Source organism: Mastomys coucha, unplaced genomic scaffold (assembly GCF_008632895.1).
Source record: "Mastomys coucha isolate ucsf_1 unplaced genomic scaffold, UCSF_Mcou_1 pScaffold14, whole genome shotgun sequence".
NCBI lineage: Eukaryota > Metazoa > Chordata > Mammalia > Rodentia > Muridae > Mastomys > Mastomys coucha.
The window spans coordinates 81438149-81459104 of NW_022196896.1; the positions used below are offsets into that span (position 1 = coordinate 81438149).

At 42.6% G+C, this 20956-nt stretch overlaps 1 protein-coding gene and 1 pseudogene across 3 annotated transcripts in view; both read left to right on the forward strand.

Moving 5' to 3' along the window:
• Nucleotides 1-3825: 3825 nt before the first annotated feature.
• On the forward strand, nucleotides 3826-3910 carry LOC116089552 (annotated as a pseudogene).
• A 4147-nt stretch (nucleotides 3911-8057) lies between these two features.
• Nucleotides 8058-20956, forward strand: part of Coq10b (coenzyme Q10B) — a 14698-nt gene continuing 1799 nt past the window's right edge. The window contains exons 1-4 of one of the 3 annotated variants that reach the window (XM_031367517.1): nucleotides 8058-8207; nucleotides 12061-12210; nucleotides 15201-15393; nucleotides 18168-18269. In XM_031367517.1, coding sequence (XP_031223377.1) covers nucleotides 12086-12210; nucleotides 15201-15393; nucleotides 18168-18269 — 420 coding nt within the window. In that variant the 5' untranslated portion in view covers nucleotides 8058-8207; nucleotides 12061-12085. Of the gene's footprint in view, nucleotides 8208-8584; nucleotides 8845-12060; nucleotides 12211-15200; nucleotides 15394-18167; nucleotides 18270-20956 lie in introns of those variants that run through there. The other 2 variants (XM_031367515.1, XM_031367514.1) reach the window with 2 other exon arrangements.

Consider the following 20956-nt stretch of genomic DNA (forward strand, 5'->3'; position numbering starts at 1 on the left):
ACTCAGAAATCCGCCTGCCTCTGCCTCCCAAGTGCTGGGATTAAAGGCGTGCGCCACCTCTGCCCGGCCCAGATATAGTTTTGTTACTTGAGCAAATTAACACATCTCCTGGTACATGGTATGCAACTATTGATCAAGCAAATGGCTTTTTTCTCAGTACCTGTCCATAAGGACCACCAGAAGCAATTTGCTTTCACTTGGCAAGGCTAGCAGTATGCCTTTACAGTTTTGCCACAAGGATGTATTAACTCTCCTGCTCTGTGTCAAACTTAGTTAGAAAGGATCTTGTCTGTTCCATAAAATATCACATTGGTGTACTATATTGATGACATTATGCTGATTGGACCAAGTGAGCAGAAGATAGTAACTGAAATGCCAAAGCTTTTAAATTCAGACTCTATTTTAGAGAACCCAATTTAAGTTTGAACTCAGGTAGACTAACTGGCTGGTATCTAGCATTAGTTTCCAAGTTGCCCCCTCCCCCAACAGAACTTGAGCCTAACTCTAGTCTCTAGGCTAATCCCCAACAAGAGCAGAGTTTCCAGGTTATACCCCCCAATCTCCAGGTTACACCCCTAACAAGACCAGCATTTCCAGGTTACATCCCCCAACAAAACCAACAACAAACCTGCCCAAGCCCACCTCCTGCCTAATGACCACCAATGCAGAGGAGAACAGAAATTAAGTTTATGATATGACTCCCAGCACCAGCCAATTATGTTAAAGGCCACAGTAGCTTTCCAATTAGATACTTGCACATGTATTCCTTGCTTGCTGATTACTATAAAGCCTTGCCTGGATAGACATTGGGGCTCCTCTCTCCACCAAAACCGGAGGTGCGGAGGTGCTTTGGGGTGAGGGCCCGAGCTACCTTGAATAGAATAAAGACCCTGCGGTGAGTTGCATCAGATCAGCTCCTGTGTGTGTTTTTGGGGATCACTAACATTTCCCTGGCTCAACACAACCACTTTGGACTCATTGCTAACACATATGTGTATGAGAGGATGGGAAATAAATCCAACAAATTTAAAATTTAAGGACTATTTACCTATCAGTGAAATTCTTAAGAGTCCAGTGGTGTAGAGCATGTAGAGAGAGATATTCCTTCAAAGGTGAAAGATAAGTTATTGCACCTAGCCCCTCCCACCACCAAGAAAGAAGCATAATGTTTAGTGGGTCTATTTAGATTCAGAGACAGCACATTCCTCACTTAGATGTGTTACTCAGGCCCAAAGAGAAAGCTGTTAGCTTTGTGTGGGGCCTGGAACAGAAGAAGGCTCTTCAACAACTCCAGACTGCTGTGCAGGCTCTACCACTTAGACCATGTGATCCAGCAGATCGATGGTACTTGTGTTGTAGCCCCCCGAATTACTAATGCTAACTCTCTGTGGTTAAAGCCTTACCAAAGAGACTCCAGTGTTGTTGTGTATAGACAGTTTGCCCCTGCATTTCTTCCCGCAGAAGCTCCTATTTTCCCTCCCACCCGAGGCACAGGCACAGGCAGCTGGTTTCTGCTGCGTCCCCCTGCAGCAAGCTCAGGGCTCCCTCCCCCTCCCTGACCGCTCCAGGGAACCCAGTCTATCATTAGAATGACACTGCCCCTAAAATCTCCCCTTAAGGAAAACATCCCGAGGAGCCAAAAGCTAGCTGGAGACATCCTCCCAGCCCAAAACTAGCACTCTCACTGATAATTGGCCGAACTCTCCAGGTGCCTGTCCTTGGGACCTTAAAAAACTAACAAACTCAAAGATTAGGGCCCCACGTTTAAATCATAGAAAAAGGTAATCAGAGGTCACAATTATGGACAACCATAAAATTAGTTCCTGATAACCCCACGACAGACACCCATTAATCCCCCTCCCAGCTTCTGTTCAGTCCCATCAAATAGTTACTGTCTTTCACTCCCCATTCACCCTGAGCATTCAGAGAATTCCTAACTATACTGTATATAAACCCAGTGCTTTCTGGTCATCGAGTGCCAGCGTTTACCCTGTGAGTGCAAGGCATGTGATCCGAATCAGGACTCAGAAATAAAAAGGACTCCTTTGCAGGTTGCAGTGGGCTTCGCGATTCTTGGGCTCCTATGAGTTTCCTGTGGACTCAGGGCATAACACTTGAGGTGTCGGTGGCAGATGGAGATGCTGTTTCCTATATGCGAATCACAGAAGAGACCTTTGGGATTTTAGAGCACAGCTCTACCATCATCTGCAGTCAACTATACTCCCTTTGAAAAACAGCTCTTGGAGACTGAAGAGATGGCTCAGAGGTAAAGAGCAATGATTGCTCTTCCAGAGATCCTGACTTCAATTCCCAGCAACCAAAGCGCATTCACAACCGTCTGGAATGGGATCTGATGCCCTCTTCTGGTGTATCTGAAGACAGCAATAGTGTACTCATATGAATTAAACAAATGATTTAAAAAAAAAAAAAACATAGAAGTAAAGCAAAACAGCTCTTGGCCTGCTATTAGGCATTAGTGGAACCTGAACATTTGACAATAGGACACCAAGTTACCATTTGACCTGAACTGCCCATCGTGAGCCGAGTGTTATTGAACCCACCAAGTCATAAAGTAGGACATGCATCGCAGCAGACTATTAGCAAATGAAAGTGGTGTATATTCAATCTAGCCTGAGCAGGTCCTGAAGGCCCGAGCAAGTCACATGAAGAAGTTGCCCAAATGCCTTTCTACTAGTGTTACGGTGCTGCCCGCTGTGAAGCATCCATCCATCGCCTCCTGGGATGTTCCCTGTGATTGATTGACTGAGAAAGAGAAGACTAGGACCTGGTCTACTGATGGTTCTGCGTGTCATGCAGGCACCACCAGAACTGAACAGCTGCAGCATTACAATCCCCTCTTGAGAAAACCCTGAAAGATACTGTTGAAGGAAAATCTTCACAGTGGGCTGGACTTCAGGCAGTACACATGGTATTACAGTTTGTTTGGAAGAAGAAATGGCCAGATGTATGGTTGTTCACTGACTCATGGGCTGTAGCCAATGGATTGGCTGGATGGTCAGGGACCTGGAAAGATCACGATTGGAAAATTGATGAGAAAGACATCTGGGAAAGAAGTATGTGGATAGATCTCTCCAAATGGGCAAAGGATGTGAAGATATTTGTGTCTCATGTAAATGCTTATCAAAAGGTGACTTCAGCCAAGGAGGAGCTCAATAATCAAGTGGATAAGATGAATAAGATGTGGATAGTCAGCCTCTTTTCCCAATCTTAAAAAATTGATTTTGCATGTGGGGATATTTAATTTTCAAAAGTATGTCTGTGCCACACTCGCATGCACTACCTGAAGAGGCCAGAAAGGGTATCAGATCTCCTGGGGCTGCCCAGATCCTCTAGAAGAAGAACCAGTGCTCTTAACCACTGAGACATCCTCCCTCAGCTGACTGATTTAATTGTGTGTGGGGGGGGTAGCGGGGGGGGGTGTTGAGTGTGGGTTTGTGAGTGCAGAGCCTGCAAACTCCAGAAGACAGTGTCAGATCCCTGTCCTATGTAGGTTATGGGAACAGAACTTATATCCTCTGTAAGAATAGGCGGTGCTCAAGCTGGCCAAGTGGCTCATACTGTTAATCCTAGAACTCAAGAGGCAAGCAAATCTCAGAGTTTGAGAGCAAAGTAGTCCATGAAGTGAGTTCCAGAATAGCCAGGCCTACACAGAGAAACTTTGTCTAAAAAAAACAAAAAAACAAAACCCAAACAAATTGTTACAGAGGCACCAGGCACCTCCTGTGCAAGCAGTTAAAACATCTTTATTCTTTTAAAAAAGGTTTATTTGCACTAGCTTCTGCAGCACATATACTAAAAAAAAAAAAAAAAAAAAATTGGAACAATACAGAGATTAGCAGGGCCCCCGCACAAGAATGACACGCAAATTCGTGAAGCGTTCCATATAAAAAAATAAAAAATAAAAAAAAATAAAAAAGGTTTATTTATGTATGTGTGTCATACATACATATTTATTTATTTATGTGTGTCACTCTGTTCAGACACACCAGAAGAGGGCATCAGATCCCATTACAGATGGTTGTGAGCTGGGAATTGAACTCAGGACCTCTGGAAGAGCAGTCAATGCTCTTAATCACTGAGCCATCTCTCCAGCCCCAAATAGCCTTATTTTTGACGGGCACACCTGTAAAATGTTTCCTGTCCCCTCTAAGCTTCTAGCTGTAATAGAAAATGTTTAAGTGGAGTTTTAACCCCTCCTTGTCCCACCACACAGTCACTCGTGCCCGTCTTCCTACACTATAGTTGTACCTATCAGCTAGATCTCTCATTTGAGTTGTCTTTTCCTCCATACAAGTACATACAGGACTTTCTTGGCTCAGTACTGAATGACTTAATCCCAGTTGTTGGTCTGTTGCCCAGGAGGGAAAGTAAGGGAAGTTTTAGAACAGGACATTGTCTCATAAGGCAGAGGTTTCTTCATCGTCACACAAAGGAGAAAACAATTTTTTTTTTTTTCACAAGAAAGATTAGCCCAGCCGGGCGGTGGTGGTGCGTACCTTTAATCCCAGCACTTGGGAGGCAGAGGCAGGTGGATTTCTGAGTTCGAGGCCAGCCTGGTCTACACAGTGAGTTCCAGGACAGCCAGGGCTACACAGAGAAATCCTGTCTCGAAAAAAAACAAAAAAAAAAAAAAGAAAGAAAGAAAGATTAGCCCACTTCCATTGGTTCAGAGGACTGGGGGCCTCAGTTCACATCCTTTTCCAGGATGACACTCCTTCCCAACTGGGGCAATATAATGTAACAGATATGCTGAAGCTGAAAATTTCCCCCCTTCTGAAACTATGCTAGTCAGGTCCCTGACCTGATCAGCAGCCTTTTCTGGTCTCCAGAGCAGGAAATGAAACTCTAAAGCCCTTCAGCTTTTCCACTGAAGATATAATTAGTGATTAGTCACCTCCAACTTTTTGAGTCTTTCTCCAGGATCACAGAGAAACTGTGACTCAAAACAAACAAACAAACAAACAAAAACAATAAGTAAAACATAAACACAAACCAAGATGTGTGACTTCAGAGGAATGATACCTGAGGTTGTCCTTTGGCCTCTACAGGTAACATTTATATATATACATGTCCACACCCATAAAACAAAACTAATAAAATAATTAAGAACAAACAAGCTTGACCTGGTATTAGTTACTGTTCTCTTGTTGTGAAGAGACATCATGACTAAAACGTTTAGTTTCAGAAGGTCAGTCCATGTCTCATGGCAAGGAACAGTACCTAAGAACTTACTACAACCTAACCCAAAAGTTACAGGGAAAGGAAGGGAGAGGGAGAGAGGGAAAGGGAGAATAGTAGGGGAGAGGGAGGAAGAAGGGAAGAGCTAACTGGAATGACATGGGTTTTTGAAATCTCAATGCCCAAATCCAGTGAAAACAAGTCCACTTCTTTTTTTTTTTTGGTTTTTTGAGACAGGGTTTCTCTGTATAGCTCTGGCTGTCCTGGAGCTCACTCTGTAGACCAGGCTGGCCTCGAACTCAGAAATCTGCCTGCCTTTGCCTCCCAAGTGCTGGGTTTAAAGGCGTGCGCCACCATCGCCCGGCTACAAGTCCACTTCTTAATCCTTACCGAACAGTTCTACCAACTATGGACCAAGCACTCAAACACATGAGCCTATGGGGACTTATCCTTTAAGCCACAGCACCTGGCTTCTTCTTCTTTTACCATGTGACATCCCTCTGTGCATGTGCCAGCTTCTCCACTCAGATGCAAGCCATCACAAGAGAAACAAACCTCTTACCTTCGTAAATTACCTAGTCTCAGATATTGTTATTTTGGGGGAATAGGACAAGAGGCACACCAGGCAACTTTACTACTGAATTCAAACCCCAGACCAGGTATTCTGTTATGATAACACAAGCAGATGAACTCTGGTCAGCCCTATAGGACAAAGAGGAGTTAGGTTAAGGAAGAGAGATAGAAGAGAGGGTAGAAACAGGAAAAGAGGGTAAGGAATTGAGTACATACTATTGTTTTACATTTATTTGTGTATTTATGTATACACATGCACATGTGTGTGGTTATATATTACTATGTATGTATGTAATGAGTATTACTGTCTCAGAGGTCTACCCCATATAAAATATTGGTCTTCTGCCATCCCAGCTATTATATAGTAAGCTGGTATAGGAGGATACCCTGATCCCAAGAATCAGAAACATCAGTCTGGGCAAGAGTGAGGCTTTGTATAAATCAGAATACACGAATAAAAACAGCAACCCAGCTGGGCAGTGGTGGTGGATGGCTTTAATCCCAGCATTTGGGAGGCAGAGGCAGGCAGATTTCTGAGTTCGAGGCCAGCCTGGTCTACACAGTGAGTTCCAGGACAGCCAGGGCTACACAAAGAAACCCTGTCTTGAAAAAAAAAAAAAAGAAAGAAAAAAGAAAAAGAAAAAAAAAAAAACAGCAACCCACCCACCTAGTTTATTTATTTAATGTTTTTTCTTCTCTTTCTTCTTATCCTAATTTTAAAATATTTACTTATGTATTTATCTATTTAGTGGTTTTTCCAGAGAGGGTGTCTTGTTGTAGCCCTTGCTGTGTTGGAAGTCATTCTTTAGACGGAGCTAGCCTCAAACTCATACAGACATGCCTGCCTTTGCCTCCTGAGTGCTGGGATTTAAGTAAAGATTAATTTTTATTTGTAAAGCTTTTAGGAATTAATACTATGTGTTGTCAGGCTTAGCCAAAAGCACCTTTATCTTAGGAGCCTTCCCCAGTCCTTACCGTGTGTGTGTGTGTGTGTGTGTGTGTGTGTGTGTGTGTGTGTGGTGTCAGTGCCTGCAGAGGACAGGAGAGGTTAACAGATATCCTGGAGCTCTTACTGATTGTTGTAACATAGATTCTGGCAGTGGAACTGGTTTCCCCCGCATTAGCAGCTCTTAATCATTGAACTATCTCTCCAGTTTCATCATTTCATTTTAAATGTTTTTGAGGACCTCAAAAACATTTAAATGTTCAATCTAGCCTGGGTAGTTTTTCTTTCAGTACCTCTAGCGCCAGGATTACAGGCACAGGACACTGTGGCCTACTCCTTATTATTATTATTATTATTTTTTATTCTACACACCTTAGAGTTTCCATTGCTATGAAGAGACACCATGACCAAGGCAACTTTTTATAAAGGACAATATTTAATTGGGGCTGGTTTCAGAGGTTCAGTCCATTATCATCATGGCAGGAAGCATGGCAATGTTCAGTCAAACATGGTGCTGGAGAAGCCAAGAGTTCTACATCGTGATCCTGAAGCAGGTGGGAAGAGATGCCCTTCTCTAGGCAGCCAGGAGGAGGGTCTCTTCTGCCCTAGGCAAAGCTTAAGGTTTGGACCTCAAAGCCCACCCCTACAGTGACTCACTTCCTCCAGCAAGCCACACCTACTCCAACAATGCCACACTTCCTAATAATACCACTTCCCATGGGCCAAGCATTTTCAAACCACCACATACACGATATGTAATTATGTGATGTCGCATTACACATTATTTCCATCTTCCCCTTTGGAATTTGAGCTCTGTGAGGAGACAGACTCATTCACTTCTCCAGCAGCTAGTAAGCCTTTCAAAATATTTTTTGCCTATATTTAACCAACAATCTCATTTATTCCTCAAAACTCTGTTAACCAAATGCAGCAGGCAGGATGGCCGACTGGGTAGAATTTGCTGTGCAAGCCTGATGACCCAGATTGGATCTCCGGGAACCCACATAAAGATGGAAAGAGAAAAGGTGACTCCACAAATCTGTCCTCTGACTTTCAATGAGCCAAACACACATCACACACGTACATGCATATAGTAATAAAGTACAGTTCTATTTTTAAAAACAGTATTAGAGCCAGCAAGATGGCTAAGCATTTAAAAACAATTGGTGTGCAGGCCTGTTAAGCGAGTTCTATCCCTCAGACCCGCATGGAAAGAGAAGGCTCTGACCTTCACACTTGTGTTTGTTACGTGTGCCCCTCCCCCATACATAAGTATGTGTAAGTCAAGACCTCATCCAATCCCTGAATGTGGCAAGCAAAGTTGTTGCTTTGTCTAAAATGAGGGAAACCTAGATCATAAAGCCAACACCAAACCATATCTTGGTCACGTAGGAAGAAGGCAGCTAGAACTGACAGGTCACTGAGCCTGTTCCGGGACGGCGTGACCCCGAGTTGCTCTCTGAACAACCCCTCAGGGTCAGCACAGCAGGTACCGTTTCGACCGTCAGCACACAGTAAAATCTGCCAGGCTTGGCAGCAGGAGCGAGAACGTGCTGGGCCAGCACTGGGAGGGGAGGAGCCGGGGCGGAGTGAGGATGCGAGGCAGTTACATAATTAGTCAGCTCCTGGGTTTTCTTCCCCCAGCAGGGCGGCCCTCACGAGCCGAGCCTCGAGACTCGACCCCAAATAGCTCCAGGAAAAAACCCGGACCATAGGTGAACTCAGGAGTTCGTCACCAAGATTACATAAGCGCGTAGGCTCGAGGTAGGAGCGGAGCGTGTCCTGGAGACCCGCGCCCCTCCGATTGGCTGGCCGGAGGCGGCGCTGGACTCGTGCGTCAGCCTAGCGTCAGCATGACGTCACGGGCTGGGAGGGATTAGCGCGAAGAGGCGTGTCCACTTGCCCAACGGGCCCGCGGATTGGCTGAGAGGCGCAGGAGCCCTCCCGCCGTGCTGGCCTGAGGGCGGTGCCTGAGACTGGGTGCCGGCGTTAGCTACCGGCTTGGCAAAGATGATCATGGCAGCTCGGACCAGTCAGAGGGCCCTAACGAGGGTGGCATCGGGGTGCCGTCCGAAGTCGAGCGCAGTGACTGAAACCCCGGCGCGGGGGTCTGCGCGCAAAGTCAGGTAGCGAGCGAGGTTTTCCGGGTGGCGGGTTCGGGACGGGCCTACGGCCAGGGCGCTGACCCTAGTCGGCTCCGGAGACCCAGGGCGCGGCGTTCCGCCGGCTGGCCTGCGTGCACCTCATATTATCAGGGTGAGTCAGCGACGAGGCGGCCGTGGGAGCAACGACAAGCAGCCGGGCCTCCGGCTCCCGCCCTTCCGGTCTCCGGGAGGTGGGCGGCGGCCGTCGGGAAAGTTTTAACTGCGCCGAGGGCGGCCGGCTCCCGGGGCCGAGGGAGTGCGTGTCCTGGCGGTGAACCGCCTGGCAGACGCTCTCTCACTTGCTGTGGAGTTCTTTGACCCCAGCCACTCAGCGCTTGCAAAATGAAACGCAGCCAACAAAGAGGACCTGTTGTTTGTTTTCACTCTACTGTAACTTCGAGGTCCTGTAACCTTGAAGATGGTTCTGCCCCCGGATTTTCCTGGCATTCTGTCCCAGATTCCTTTAGGGGGATTTGAGGGTGGAGGTGAACCTAGAGACTTGAAGAACACTACAAGTTTACTGTGCTTTTTTTTTTTTTTTATTACAAATGATACTGTAATAAATTCTCAAATAACTAAATTCCCTCGGAGTGGCGGCTCACACCTGTAATTTATTTTAGCAGTAAATTTAAGTAAGGTAGGAGGATCGCGATGGGTTCAAGGCCAACCCGAACTACAAAGTGAGCCCCTGTCTCAAGACCAAAAAAGCAAAATTGGTATTTGAAATGAGTCAATGTGTATACATTACAGAGGAGAAAGTCCAACCCTTTCTGGGCTTCAGAACATTTCGGTTGAATGAAGACTTTAAAATATCAGCAAAGAGGCCAGGTCTGGTGCTTTGGAGGCCAGCCTGGTCTCTGTAGCTAGTTGCACATCAGCCAGAGCTATACAAAGTGAGATGTGTCTCAAAAACTATCAGCCATGCTTCATCTCCAAACATGTTGAAACTGTGAAATCAGATAGTTTATTCTCAAAAGATCGCTTTCCAAGCATACTGCTTTGCCGCTTATGGTCCAAGGCTTGTGCACAGAAAGGCCATACCAGCCTCAGCCTGGGAAATAGCAAGTGACTGGATCCCCCCCCCCCCCCGAACCCCCCAAAAAAGAGGCAACAAAAATGGTTTGTAAATACATAGAAGTATTACATTAGCTCGTGTTCTTGCCTTGCCTTTATTGTAATAGGTTATTTGAAAGAATAGTTTTGGAATATTAGTGATTAAAATGTGTTTTCGATAGGTTTCAGTACTCACTTGTTGGCTTGACTATGTATGCAGCTAATTGTATGGGGGCAGGTGAAGGGGAGAGGTCCTGGAGCTAACCCAGGGCCATGAACCAGCTCTATCATTGAGCTCTCTACCCCTAATGCCCAATAGTGTGGGAAATAGATGTATTGCGCAGAGTAGTGTAAACAAACAGGCATACTGATCAGGAAATCTGTTCATTTGTTTTAAACACACATGGTTTTCTCAGGAGTATGATCATGATGAGGTAAGGGTGTCTTGTGGGGCTTAAGAAACCAATGTGTGAATTTGTTACAAAACCTGGTACTGTGTATAAATTCCCTACTCATCTTGACTTCAAGTTCTTCTCTTTAGGAACAGGCATCTCAGTAATTTTTGTGTGCATATCTTCTGGCAGGAATTCAGGGCCTTTTCCATGGTAGGCAAGTGTTTTGCCTGTGAGCAACTTTTTTTTTAAGAGACAAGAGTCCCATGTTATAGCCCTGGCTGGTCTGGAACAGGCAGAGATCCACCTGCCTCAGCCTCTTGAGTCTTGGAATTGAAGGCAAGTATGCCATCATACCTGGACCCTCTATTATCTAAGGAACAAGTCTCATATATACCTTCAACTCCAGCTTCAGGAGAGCCAAGGCCTTGGCCTTCTCAGTCACAAGTACTCACAAGCACATACCTGACACATGCACGTAATTAAAAATAAAATTTTAAAACGGCTTATTATCAAGGCTGGTTATGCATGTCTATAATCCCAGCGCTGGAGGAGACTGGCACACAGGATTTCAATGTCAAGCCTTTCCTAGTCTACACAGAATGAGACCCTGTGTTCAAAAACAAAAGCAAACAAGACATAGGAGATAGAGGCAGGTGGATTTTTTGCTAGTTCAAGGCCAGCCTAGTCTACCTAGCAAGTTCCAGGCTAGCTAGGACTACACAGAGAAAATGAACAGCTAGGCATTTTGCATGCTAGATTTTTGTTCTCTCTGTGTGTGTATGTGTTTGGTTTTGCCATAAACTAATTTGGTACAGATTTTATGTTACTTTTGTAAATGCTCATTGTCATCATATTTATTTTGTTTTTGTTTCCTTGGAAACAGGGTCTCACTCTATATCTCTGGCTGTCCTGGAATACTTTCTGTAGAATAGGCTGGTCTTGAACTCACAAAGATCAACCTGCCTCTGCCTCCCAAGTGTACCATGGCTTTGTCAACTTATTGTATGTGTTAGTGTGGGTGCACAGAGTTTGGTGTGGTGCCATGGGCCGGCCAGTCTGGGCCTCCCTCAACCCGTGGGGGAAACAGGGTCCTAGTCAGGTCGACAAGGCGTTAGAGAAGAAATGACAAACAGACACAACACAGGGGAGTGTGAACTAAGAGCTTATTAGTGTGTGGACTAACAATGGTTGGAGAGTATAAAATAGTTATTCACTAAGCTTGTTAGAAAATGGTGGAGAGAAGCATAGCTGGCACCTGTATGCAGACTTACCTCCGACAGCCAGCACGGTATAGCAGGACGTCCTGTAAGACAGGCACGCTGGAGTAAATGATTAGGGAGCCAAAGGGCTAGCAGTTCTCATGGCTGCCAGACTCTAGATTGGAGACTGAGACCTGGCTTCAGATCTCATTGGTGTGGAGCAGGAGTCAGGAAACTCCCCAGAACCCACCTGGAAACAGCTTGGCTGTATAAGATGGACTGAATAATAGATGGAGAATAGACTTAGCAAGCTTATGATAACAGGATGTTACAACACAGGTACTAGCTGAAGTCCGGTCTGAGATGGTAACCGCACTCCAGCTGATGATTTTATTCCTTTATGCTGTTTAGGACATATATCTTCTGACTCTATGCCCATGTCTTCAGGACTACTCTAAAATGGCAAACTTCTAGAATATGATTGCTTATTGTAATGTCTGTATAATTTTGTTGTTTAGTTTTTATCTAAAGTTCTAAATGTTGTTTTTTAGATACTTAGCCTCCTGTGGTATACTGATGAACAGAACTCTTCCACCATGTGCCTCAGTTTTGCCTAAAGAGATCGGTGCAAGAACCTTCTTCAGAATCACTGCGCCATTAGTAAATAAACGAAAGGAGTATTCAGAGAGAAGAATTATAGGGTTTGTATATAGTAATTTTATTAAAGCACATTTGAATTTTTTATAGAGTAGCATGCTGCTTTCTCTCTTTCTACAGATCACACTGCTTCTCTTTGTAGCCCTGGCTGTCCTGGAACTCACTCTGTAGACCAGGCTGGCCTCTAACTCACAAATCTGCCTGCCTCTGCCTCTGCTAGGCCTCCCAAGTGCTGGGATTAAAGGCATGCACCACCACTGCCCAGCTTATACATACTGTTGAAAAACTGTAACATTGGGCTGGAGAGTGACTCAGCAGTTAAGAGCACTGACTGCTTTTCCAGAGATTCTGAGTTCAATTCCCAGCAACCATATGGTGGCTCATCTCTAATGGGATCTGATACCCTCTTTTGTGTGTCTGAATATAGCTATAGTGTACTCATATACATTAAATAAATCTTTTTTAAAAAATGTCATTAAAAAAAAGACTGTAATAGTATATTAACTATATAGAATAGATTTGACCTTGACATTTAAAGGAAATAATTTATGATTTATATTTTTGTTTGTTACTCTTTCATGATTATAAAGACTAAATAAGAAGGCTCAAATTCTCTAGAAAGCCAAAATACCCCCTTGTATGGAGGGGGGCCTGAAGACAGAGTTTCTCTTTGTAGCCTTGGTTGGCCTCACACTCAGATATCTGCCTGCTTCTGCCTCCCTAGTGCTGAGATTAAAGGTGTGCACCACCATCACCCTGTTCAAAATACTTTTTTGTAATTTATGGTTAAATTATAATTTTCTAAGTTATATTTTGACTGTGTCCAGCATCTATTTTTTTACTTATTTGGGTTTTGGGACAGGGTTCTGCTGTGTAGCACTGGCTAGCCTGGTGCTTGGTTATGTAGGAAAGCTAGGCTTGAACTCCTGGCAATCCCCCTACCAGAGCCTCGTAGAGTGTTGATATTATAGGCAGTGCCACCATGCTTCCTTGTCTTTATGAGCAAGAATGGTAACTAACTATCTGGCTTTCAGTCAGGTTGCCTTTTATGTACATTCAAAGAGTTTATTGTTAATTGGTCATTGTCTTAGTCACTGGTCTGTTGCTATGAAGAGACACCATGACCAAGGCAACTCTTAAAAAAGAAAGCATTTAATTGGGGTCTTGCTTACAATTTTAGAGGTTCAGGAAGCATGGCAGACATAGTGCTGGAGTAGTTGAGAGCTACATCCCGATTTGCAGAAAGAGAGAGAAGTTGGGCCTGCCATAGGCTTTTGAAACCTCAAAGCCCACCCCCCAGGGTACACACTTCCTCCAGTAAGGCCATACTTACACCATACCTCCAAATTGTTCTAATCTTTCTCAGTTAGTACCAGTTCTTGATAACTAAGCATTCAAATCTATGAGTTTATGGGGACCATTCTGATTTAAACCATCATAGTCAAGCCCTGAAGTTTTTGTTTAACTTGGTTTTGGTATTTCTTTATTTCTGTGCTGGAGTTTTCTAACTGGTTATTGTTAGTTTAAAAAAAGGTATTGATTTTTATGTTTCTTAATAGGCTATATTATTGAACTCTGATTTTTTTTTTTTTGTGATTTTTATTTTTTACCCATGTGTATGTGGAATAGAGATATGTGTATGCGAGTGCAGGTGTTGTTGGAGTCTAGAAGAAGGTGTTCTGGAACAGACAGATATGAGGTGCCCAGTATGGGTACTGGGAATGAAACTCAGGATCTCTGCAAGAACAGCTGCATTGTTAACCACTGAGCCATCTCTCGCCCCTGGATTGATTCTTAGGAAGTGGTACTCCTCAGCATGTACCCTCAGGTGTTGTTACACCACAGTGTGTTTGTAACCTAACAGGACTGCTTCTAGATGAGAGTTTTTACACCACAGCGTGTCTGTAATCCTAACAGGACTGCTTCTAGATGAGAGTTATGGTGTTTGTAATCCTAACAGGACTGCTTCTAGATGAGAGTTATGGTTTTCCCTCCTCTATTTTGCCAAATAATATGATTATAATAAATTTTTATATGAAATCATCTGTATATCGTTAAATGAGTTGCTCTGTATGGAGATTAAACCCAGTGCCTCGTGCATGCTAAGTAAGCGCTATGTCCTCAGCTCTTGATTTTTATTTATTTATTTATATTTTTCTTTTTTTTTTCCAGTCTGTGGTAGCCCAGGCTGGGTGGGCTTAAACTCACTCTCTAATGGGTAACTTTGAGCTCTTGTTCCTCCTGCTTTATTTTCAGTTTCTCTGGTGTAATGGTATTAAAGGCCCGAACCACCCTGCCTTGTTTGAGACAGAGTCTTACTCACTATGTAGCTTTGGCTGGTCTGGAACTTTGTATATAGACCAGACTAACTTCAAACTCACAGAGATCTGTATGCCTCTGTCTCCTGGGTGCCACTATAGACCAGGCTGGCCTCGAACTCAGAAATCCGCCTGCCTCTGCCTCCCAAGTGCTAGGATTAAAGGCGTGTGCCACCACCGCCCGGCAAATAGGGTCTTTTTATGTTGATCAGGTTTGTTCTTCCTGCCTCAGACTCTGGAGTAATTCTTACTATTGGAATATATATATAACATATAATTATATATTATGTATTTATTATTAACATATATAATTACATATTATAGTAATATATATAATTAGTATATATGTTAATATATACTGATTAGTAATATATATATATATATATATATATATATATATATATATATATATATAAAAGGGCGGAGGGAAGGTCAGGAGGTGTGTGGTCTTGCTAGCCTAAAATCTTGAATTTTGTTGCCTCAGTTTCTCCAAAGCTGGGATAACAAAGAAGCCCTACCATACCCAATGAAATAATTTTAAAATGTTGACAGTAATTAAAAGTTTTAAAAGTGCCCCTGAGGTTCCAGTTGTGACCTCTGCCATACATGTCTGTTTATAATCTTTTTACTTCCTGTGTTGCCATGTCATTTATTTATATTCTTTTAAAAACTCATCTATAGAACTAGTTGTTAACAGTATTTATTTTTCTTTTTAGATACTCAATGCAAGAAATGTATGATGTAGTAGCAGGAATGGAAGATTATAAGCATTTCGTTCCTTGGTGTAAAAAATCAGATATACTATCAAGGAGATCTGGATATTGTAAAACCCGATTAGAAATTGGGTTTCCACCTGTTTTGGAGCGATACACATCAATAGTAACCTTGGTAAAACCACATTTGGTAAAGGTAAGTTTTTCTTTTGCTGGCCCATGAAAGTGAGAATGGTTTTCATCTTTGCACTATTAAGACAGGACATGGTAGCACATGCTTGCAATCCTAACAGTAAAGAGGCTTAAACAAGTGGGTTCTAAATTTGAGGCTAGCCTGAGCTATCTTAAAAAGCAAGCCTATCCTAAAAAGATAGAAAGAAAAACTAATATATTTAATATTTTCAGTGTATACTTTGCCACCGAGGGGAAGATGGGTTTGTTGAATGCACACACATGAGTTTGTTTTGTGTAAGTTGGAGGAGTGGTGGTAAGACAGTGAGAGGTCAAAGTGTTAAGAAGGGGAATGTGAGAGATGGCTTGGTGTTATGCTGCTCTTTCTGAGGACTTGGTTCAGTTCCCAGCACCCACGTGGTGGCTTGCTCCTGGCTATAACCAGTTCCAAGGTATCCAAAGCTCTCTTCTGGGCATTGCATGCACTTGGTATAAATACATATATGCAAGCAAAAACATACATATAATGAGTGAGTCTTTTTTTTTTTTCTGTCCTCTAAATGTAAAATGTTACCACTGTTACGGGTATCCTGCCAGGTACTATTGACCGTGTTACTCTGGTCAGAGGACCGTTCTTAGAAAAAAAAATACCCAGCCCTTTTCTCTTTATTTGGAGGGCTTCACTTGGGCTGGCCTAAAATTTATCATAGACCAGGCTGGCCTCAAACTCATAGAGCTTCACCTTCTGTTTTCTGGGTGCTGGGATTAAAGGTGCAAGTTGAAGGCAAGCAGAATTCTGTAGGATAATACTCATTCTTCTAGGATTTTATTTTTAGGTGCTATGGACATTCCATCCTTTCCCTTCCCCTTTCTTTTTTTCTTTTTATTTTTTTAAGATTTATTTATTTGTTTATTTTACATAGCTGTCTTCAGACACTACAGAAGAGGGCGTCAGATCTCATTACAGATGGTTGTGAGCCACCATGTGGTTGCTGGGATTTGAACTCAGGACCTTCAGAAGAGCAGTCAGTGCTCTTAACCACTGAGCCATTCCTCTAGCCCCTCTTTTTTTCTTTTATCTTTGATTTTTTATTGTTTTATTTTTTAAAGATTTATTTATTTTATATATATGAGTACACTGTAGCTGTACAGATGGTTTTGAGCCACCATGTGGTTGCTGGGATTTGAACTCAGGACCTTCAGAAGGAACAGTCAGTGCTCTTAACCACTGAGCCATTCCTCTAGCCCCTCTTTTTTTCTTTTATCTTTGATTTTTTATTGTTTTATTTTTTTAAAGATTTATTTATTTATTTTATATATATGAGTGCACTGTAGCTGTACAGATGGTTTTGAGCCACCATGTGGTTGCTGGGATTTGAACTCAGGACCTTCGGAAGAATAGTCTTACCACTCTTACCCACTGAGCCATCATCTCTCCAGCCCCCATTCTTTTATTTTTTTAATGTGCACTGAAAAAAATTCAGAAAAATTAGTCACAGCAAAGAATTAGAATCAGACTTTCAGGAAAACTATATAGAGTACTCTGAAATAAAAGAGTGAAGTCCGAGGGTGTCTACTTCTCTCCTCTGGCCTTCAGGGACACCTGAATGAATGCACAGGATGCACATCATTTCCCACAGCCTCACATGCACAAACAAGGGTCCAGTGTTTAAGTACACTTGTGGGTCTTGCAGTGGACCTTGCTTCCCATTCCTAGCACTTACCTGCTTGCTCACAGCCATCTATAATTCTAGTTCTCGGGGATCTGATGTCTTCCTCTGACCTCTGTGGGTACCAGGCATGTATGCGGTGGACAGACATGCAGGCAGGAAACTAATGTACCCTAGAGATGTGGACCAGACACCTATGAACAAGTCAGCCATTTTAGAGTAATGATATACAGTCTATGCTGTTTTAAAACTTAAGGTTATGTGGTATAGTATTTTAACTTGTTCAGGATCACCTGTAAGTAGCAGAACAGGAATTGTGGTTTTATTTTTTGTTTTTTTTTAAATCACTCCCAGGGCTAGAGATTACTCAGGTGGTAAAGCACGTACTTTGCAAGGGTGAGGACCTGAGTTTGGATCTCCAGCATTCACTGAGAAAACTGGGAGTGGTGACATGGGCCGAACCCCAGGCCTGGAGGGCAGAGGCTTAGAGCTCTCAAACTCATTTGTCAGCCAGCCTAGCCAGACTGATGAATCCCAGGTTCAGTGAGAGACTGTTTTAGTTTTATGTTGCTGGTGCTTCAGTTCCTCCTTTTTATTTTTATTTATTTATTTATTTATTATGTGTAAGTACACTGTAGCTGTCTTCAGACATACCATAAGAGGGCGTCCGATCTCATTACGGATGGTTGTGAGCCACCATGTGGTTGCTGGGATTTGAACTCAGGAACTCCGGAAGAGCAGTCAGTGCTCTTAACTGCTGAGCCATCTCTCCAGCCCGTTCTTCCTTTTTATTAAGTTCAGGATCCTGTTTCTGGGAATCATGCTGCCCTATTAACCTAATATAAATAATCCTGTATAAATAAGCCCAGAGATTTGTCTCCAATGTGGTTCTACATCACAGAGACCCTCTCTCAAAAAGAGGATAGTGATTGAGAAAGACACCTGCTATCATCACACATGAGCAATTAAGCCCCCACATACTAAGTAGCACAGTGGTTGAACACATGCAAGAGAGAACAGTTGACAATCTTGTGGATCCTAGCCATCTTTTACTCTTGTATTCAGAGCTGATTCATAGAACTTATATCAAAGGTATTTAACTTGTTTTTTTCTTTCCATTTTGTTCTAGGCAACTTGTACTGATGGGAAACTTTTCAATCATTTGGAGAGTATTTGGCGTTTTAGCCCAGGTCTTCCTGGCTATCCAAGAACTTGTACCTTGGATTTTTCAGTAAGTCTATTGTAAAGTTATGTGTGTGTGCCATAGTACATAGGTAGAGGTCAGGGGTCAAGGGTCTGTTCTGTCTTTCTATCATATATATCTTTGGTGCTAAGTGCCACTGAGCCATCTTGCCAGCCCCAGTTTATGCTTTTCTTTTTTTTTTTTTTTTTTTTTTTTTTTTTTTTTTTTTTTTTTTTTGTTTTTTTTTGTTTTTTTGTTTTTTTGTTTTTTTGAGACAGGGTTTCTCTGTGTAGCCCTGGCTGTCTTGGAACTCACTCTGTAGACCAGGCTGTCCTCGAACTCAGAAATCCGCCTGCCTCTGCCTCTCAAGTGCTGGGATTAAAGGCTTGCGCCCCCACCGCCCGGCTCAGTTTATGCATTTTTTGAGGCAGGTTTTGCTTGTAGCCTGGGCTAGACTGCAGTTTACTGCATTGCTTGGGCTGGCATCAACTTCTCTGTCATCCTTTAGTCTCCTAAGTACTAGGATTATAGCAGATACAGACCACACAGCTAATAATACCCATTTTGGTTTGGGAGTTGTTTTTTGTTTTGTTTTATTTTGTTTTTCCAGACAAGTCTAACTCTATAACTTTAGCTGCCCTGTAACTCTGTAAATCAGGCTGGCCTTGAATCCAGAGATTCACCTGTCTCTGCCTTCTAAGTACTAGGTAAAGTGTTGCACCACCATACCTAGCTTAATAATACACTTTTGAAACCCAGAAGCTGTAATTTTCTCCTATATAGAGAGTTTACAGTTTAATAACATCTTAAATTTTTGAGTACTGAATACTGTTTTCTACACCAGTACTTAATGAACATGTCATTTAATTGTTTTGTTTTGAGACAAGGCCTCATATAGCCTTGAGTATGTAGCTGAGGCTGCCCTTGGACTTGTAAGATCCACCTGCTTGCTTTACAAGACTGTTAGGATTACAGGCATGTGGCCACATTATAGGCCACAAACATATGCCTGCTTGTTTTTATGTGGTGGTGAAATCAAATAAGGCTACATGGTAGGTCAGCACTCTTATCACCTACATATTCAGCCCCAAATACTATTTTCTACAATACTGTTAATTCCTTCTGCATTTTCCATATTTTACAAATCCCTACATTATAAAACATGCCAGGACTTTGGGTATAGCTCAATGGAGAATGTTTGTTTAGGATGCCTAGGCTCTGGGCTTAATCTTCCCTTTTCTTTCTTTTTTTAAAGATAGATTTGTTTGTTTGTTTGTTTATTGTATATGAGTACACCATTGCTCTCTTCAAAGACACCAGTAGAGGGCATCAAATCCCATTACAAATGGTTGTGAGCCACCGTATGGTTGCTGGGACTTGAACTCAGGACCTCTGGAAGAGCAGTCAGTGCTCTAAACCACTGAACCATCTCTCTAGCCTCTCTTTTCTTTTTTACTGTCTTAATTGTTTTTTAATGCTTTGCTAGCAAGATGAAATGAACTGCCCACACAATTTTCACAAAATAAATTGTTAACATCATCTTATCCCCTGAATAGAGTTTCTTTGCAACCTTTTAGGTGTGTGTGTATGTCCAGATGGTGTTTTTGTTTGTTTTTTCAAGACAGGGTTTCTCTGTGTAACCCTGTCTATCCTGGAACTCACTGTGTAGACCAGGCTGACCTCGAACTCAGAAATCCGCTTGCCTCTGCCTCCCTAGTGCTGGGATTAAAGGCATGTACCACCACCACCTGGCCCAGATGGTTTTCTCAAAGTTCCACCAATGTTTTCATACCATAATTCTAACATATTTTGTTAGTATGGAACTAAAGTAGCTATTACCACTGCATGTAGAGAGCACATGGAATTTTAGGGCCCCTTTCATTGTGAGTCTTGGAGTCCAATGCAAGTGCCCCACTTTAGGGATGTATCTGCAGTGCTAATGTATTTGTAAAGTAAGGGAAATTTGGGTCACCGTTAAAAGGACTGGCCGTTATTACTAAGTCTTACTAAGTTCCCAATAGTTGTTTTTAATGCAGGAAGTCATAGTCATGTTTTTCAGGATGGCCTGATTAGTGATTCAAAGTGTAATTTTTATTTTTAACACACTGAGGCAGTATGGATGCCCAAGGGGAAAGCCATTAACTCCACAGTATGTTTGTACATCTTTATAAATGTTTCAGACCTTTTGTGCTTTGAGCTTTTTGCTAACAGCAAAAGCTACAGAGATTTTTCTTAATTATAAAATGAAGATAGGTGGATAAATTGAAAAGCAAAACCAAACATATATAATTTTACTATCCAATACTAAAGACATTTAAACTTATTAGAAGTCTAAAATTAGCATCGGTTTAAATCTATGTTATTTCATAATAGATGCAGAAATAATATGGAAAGGAGAACATGATTTTTAATTTAGAGACTCCTGCCAGGTGTAGTGGCATGTGCCTTTAATGCCAATACTGAGAGTACAGAGGCAGGCGATCTGTGTGAGTTCAGGCCCAGCCTGGTCTACATAGCGAGTGAGTTCCAGGCCAGGACTGCATAGTGAGACCATATATCATAAAAATAAATAAATAGATTGATAATCTAGAGTCTCCTAATTGTCTTGCTTACATCACTTTTGCTGTCATAAATGCAAAGCCATTTCTAACTGGTTTCCCAAGAGGAAATGAGTTCTCACTGTACTTGTGAGTCAGGTCTTAAATCCTAAGAAATGTTGGTAATTTAGGGTGAAT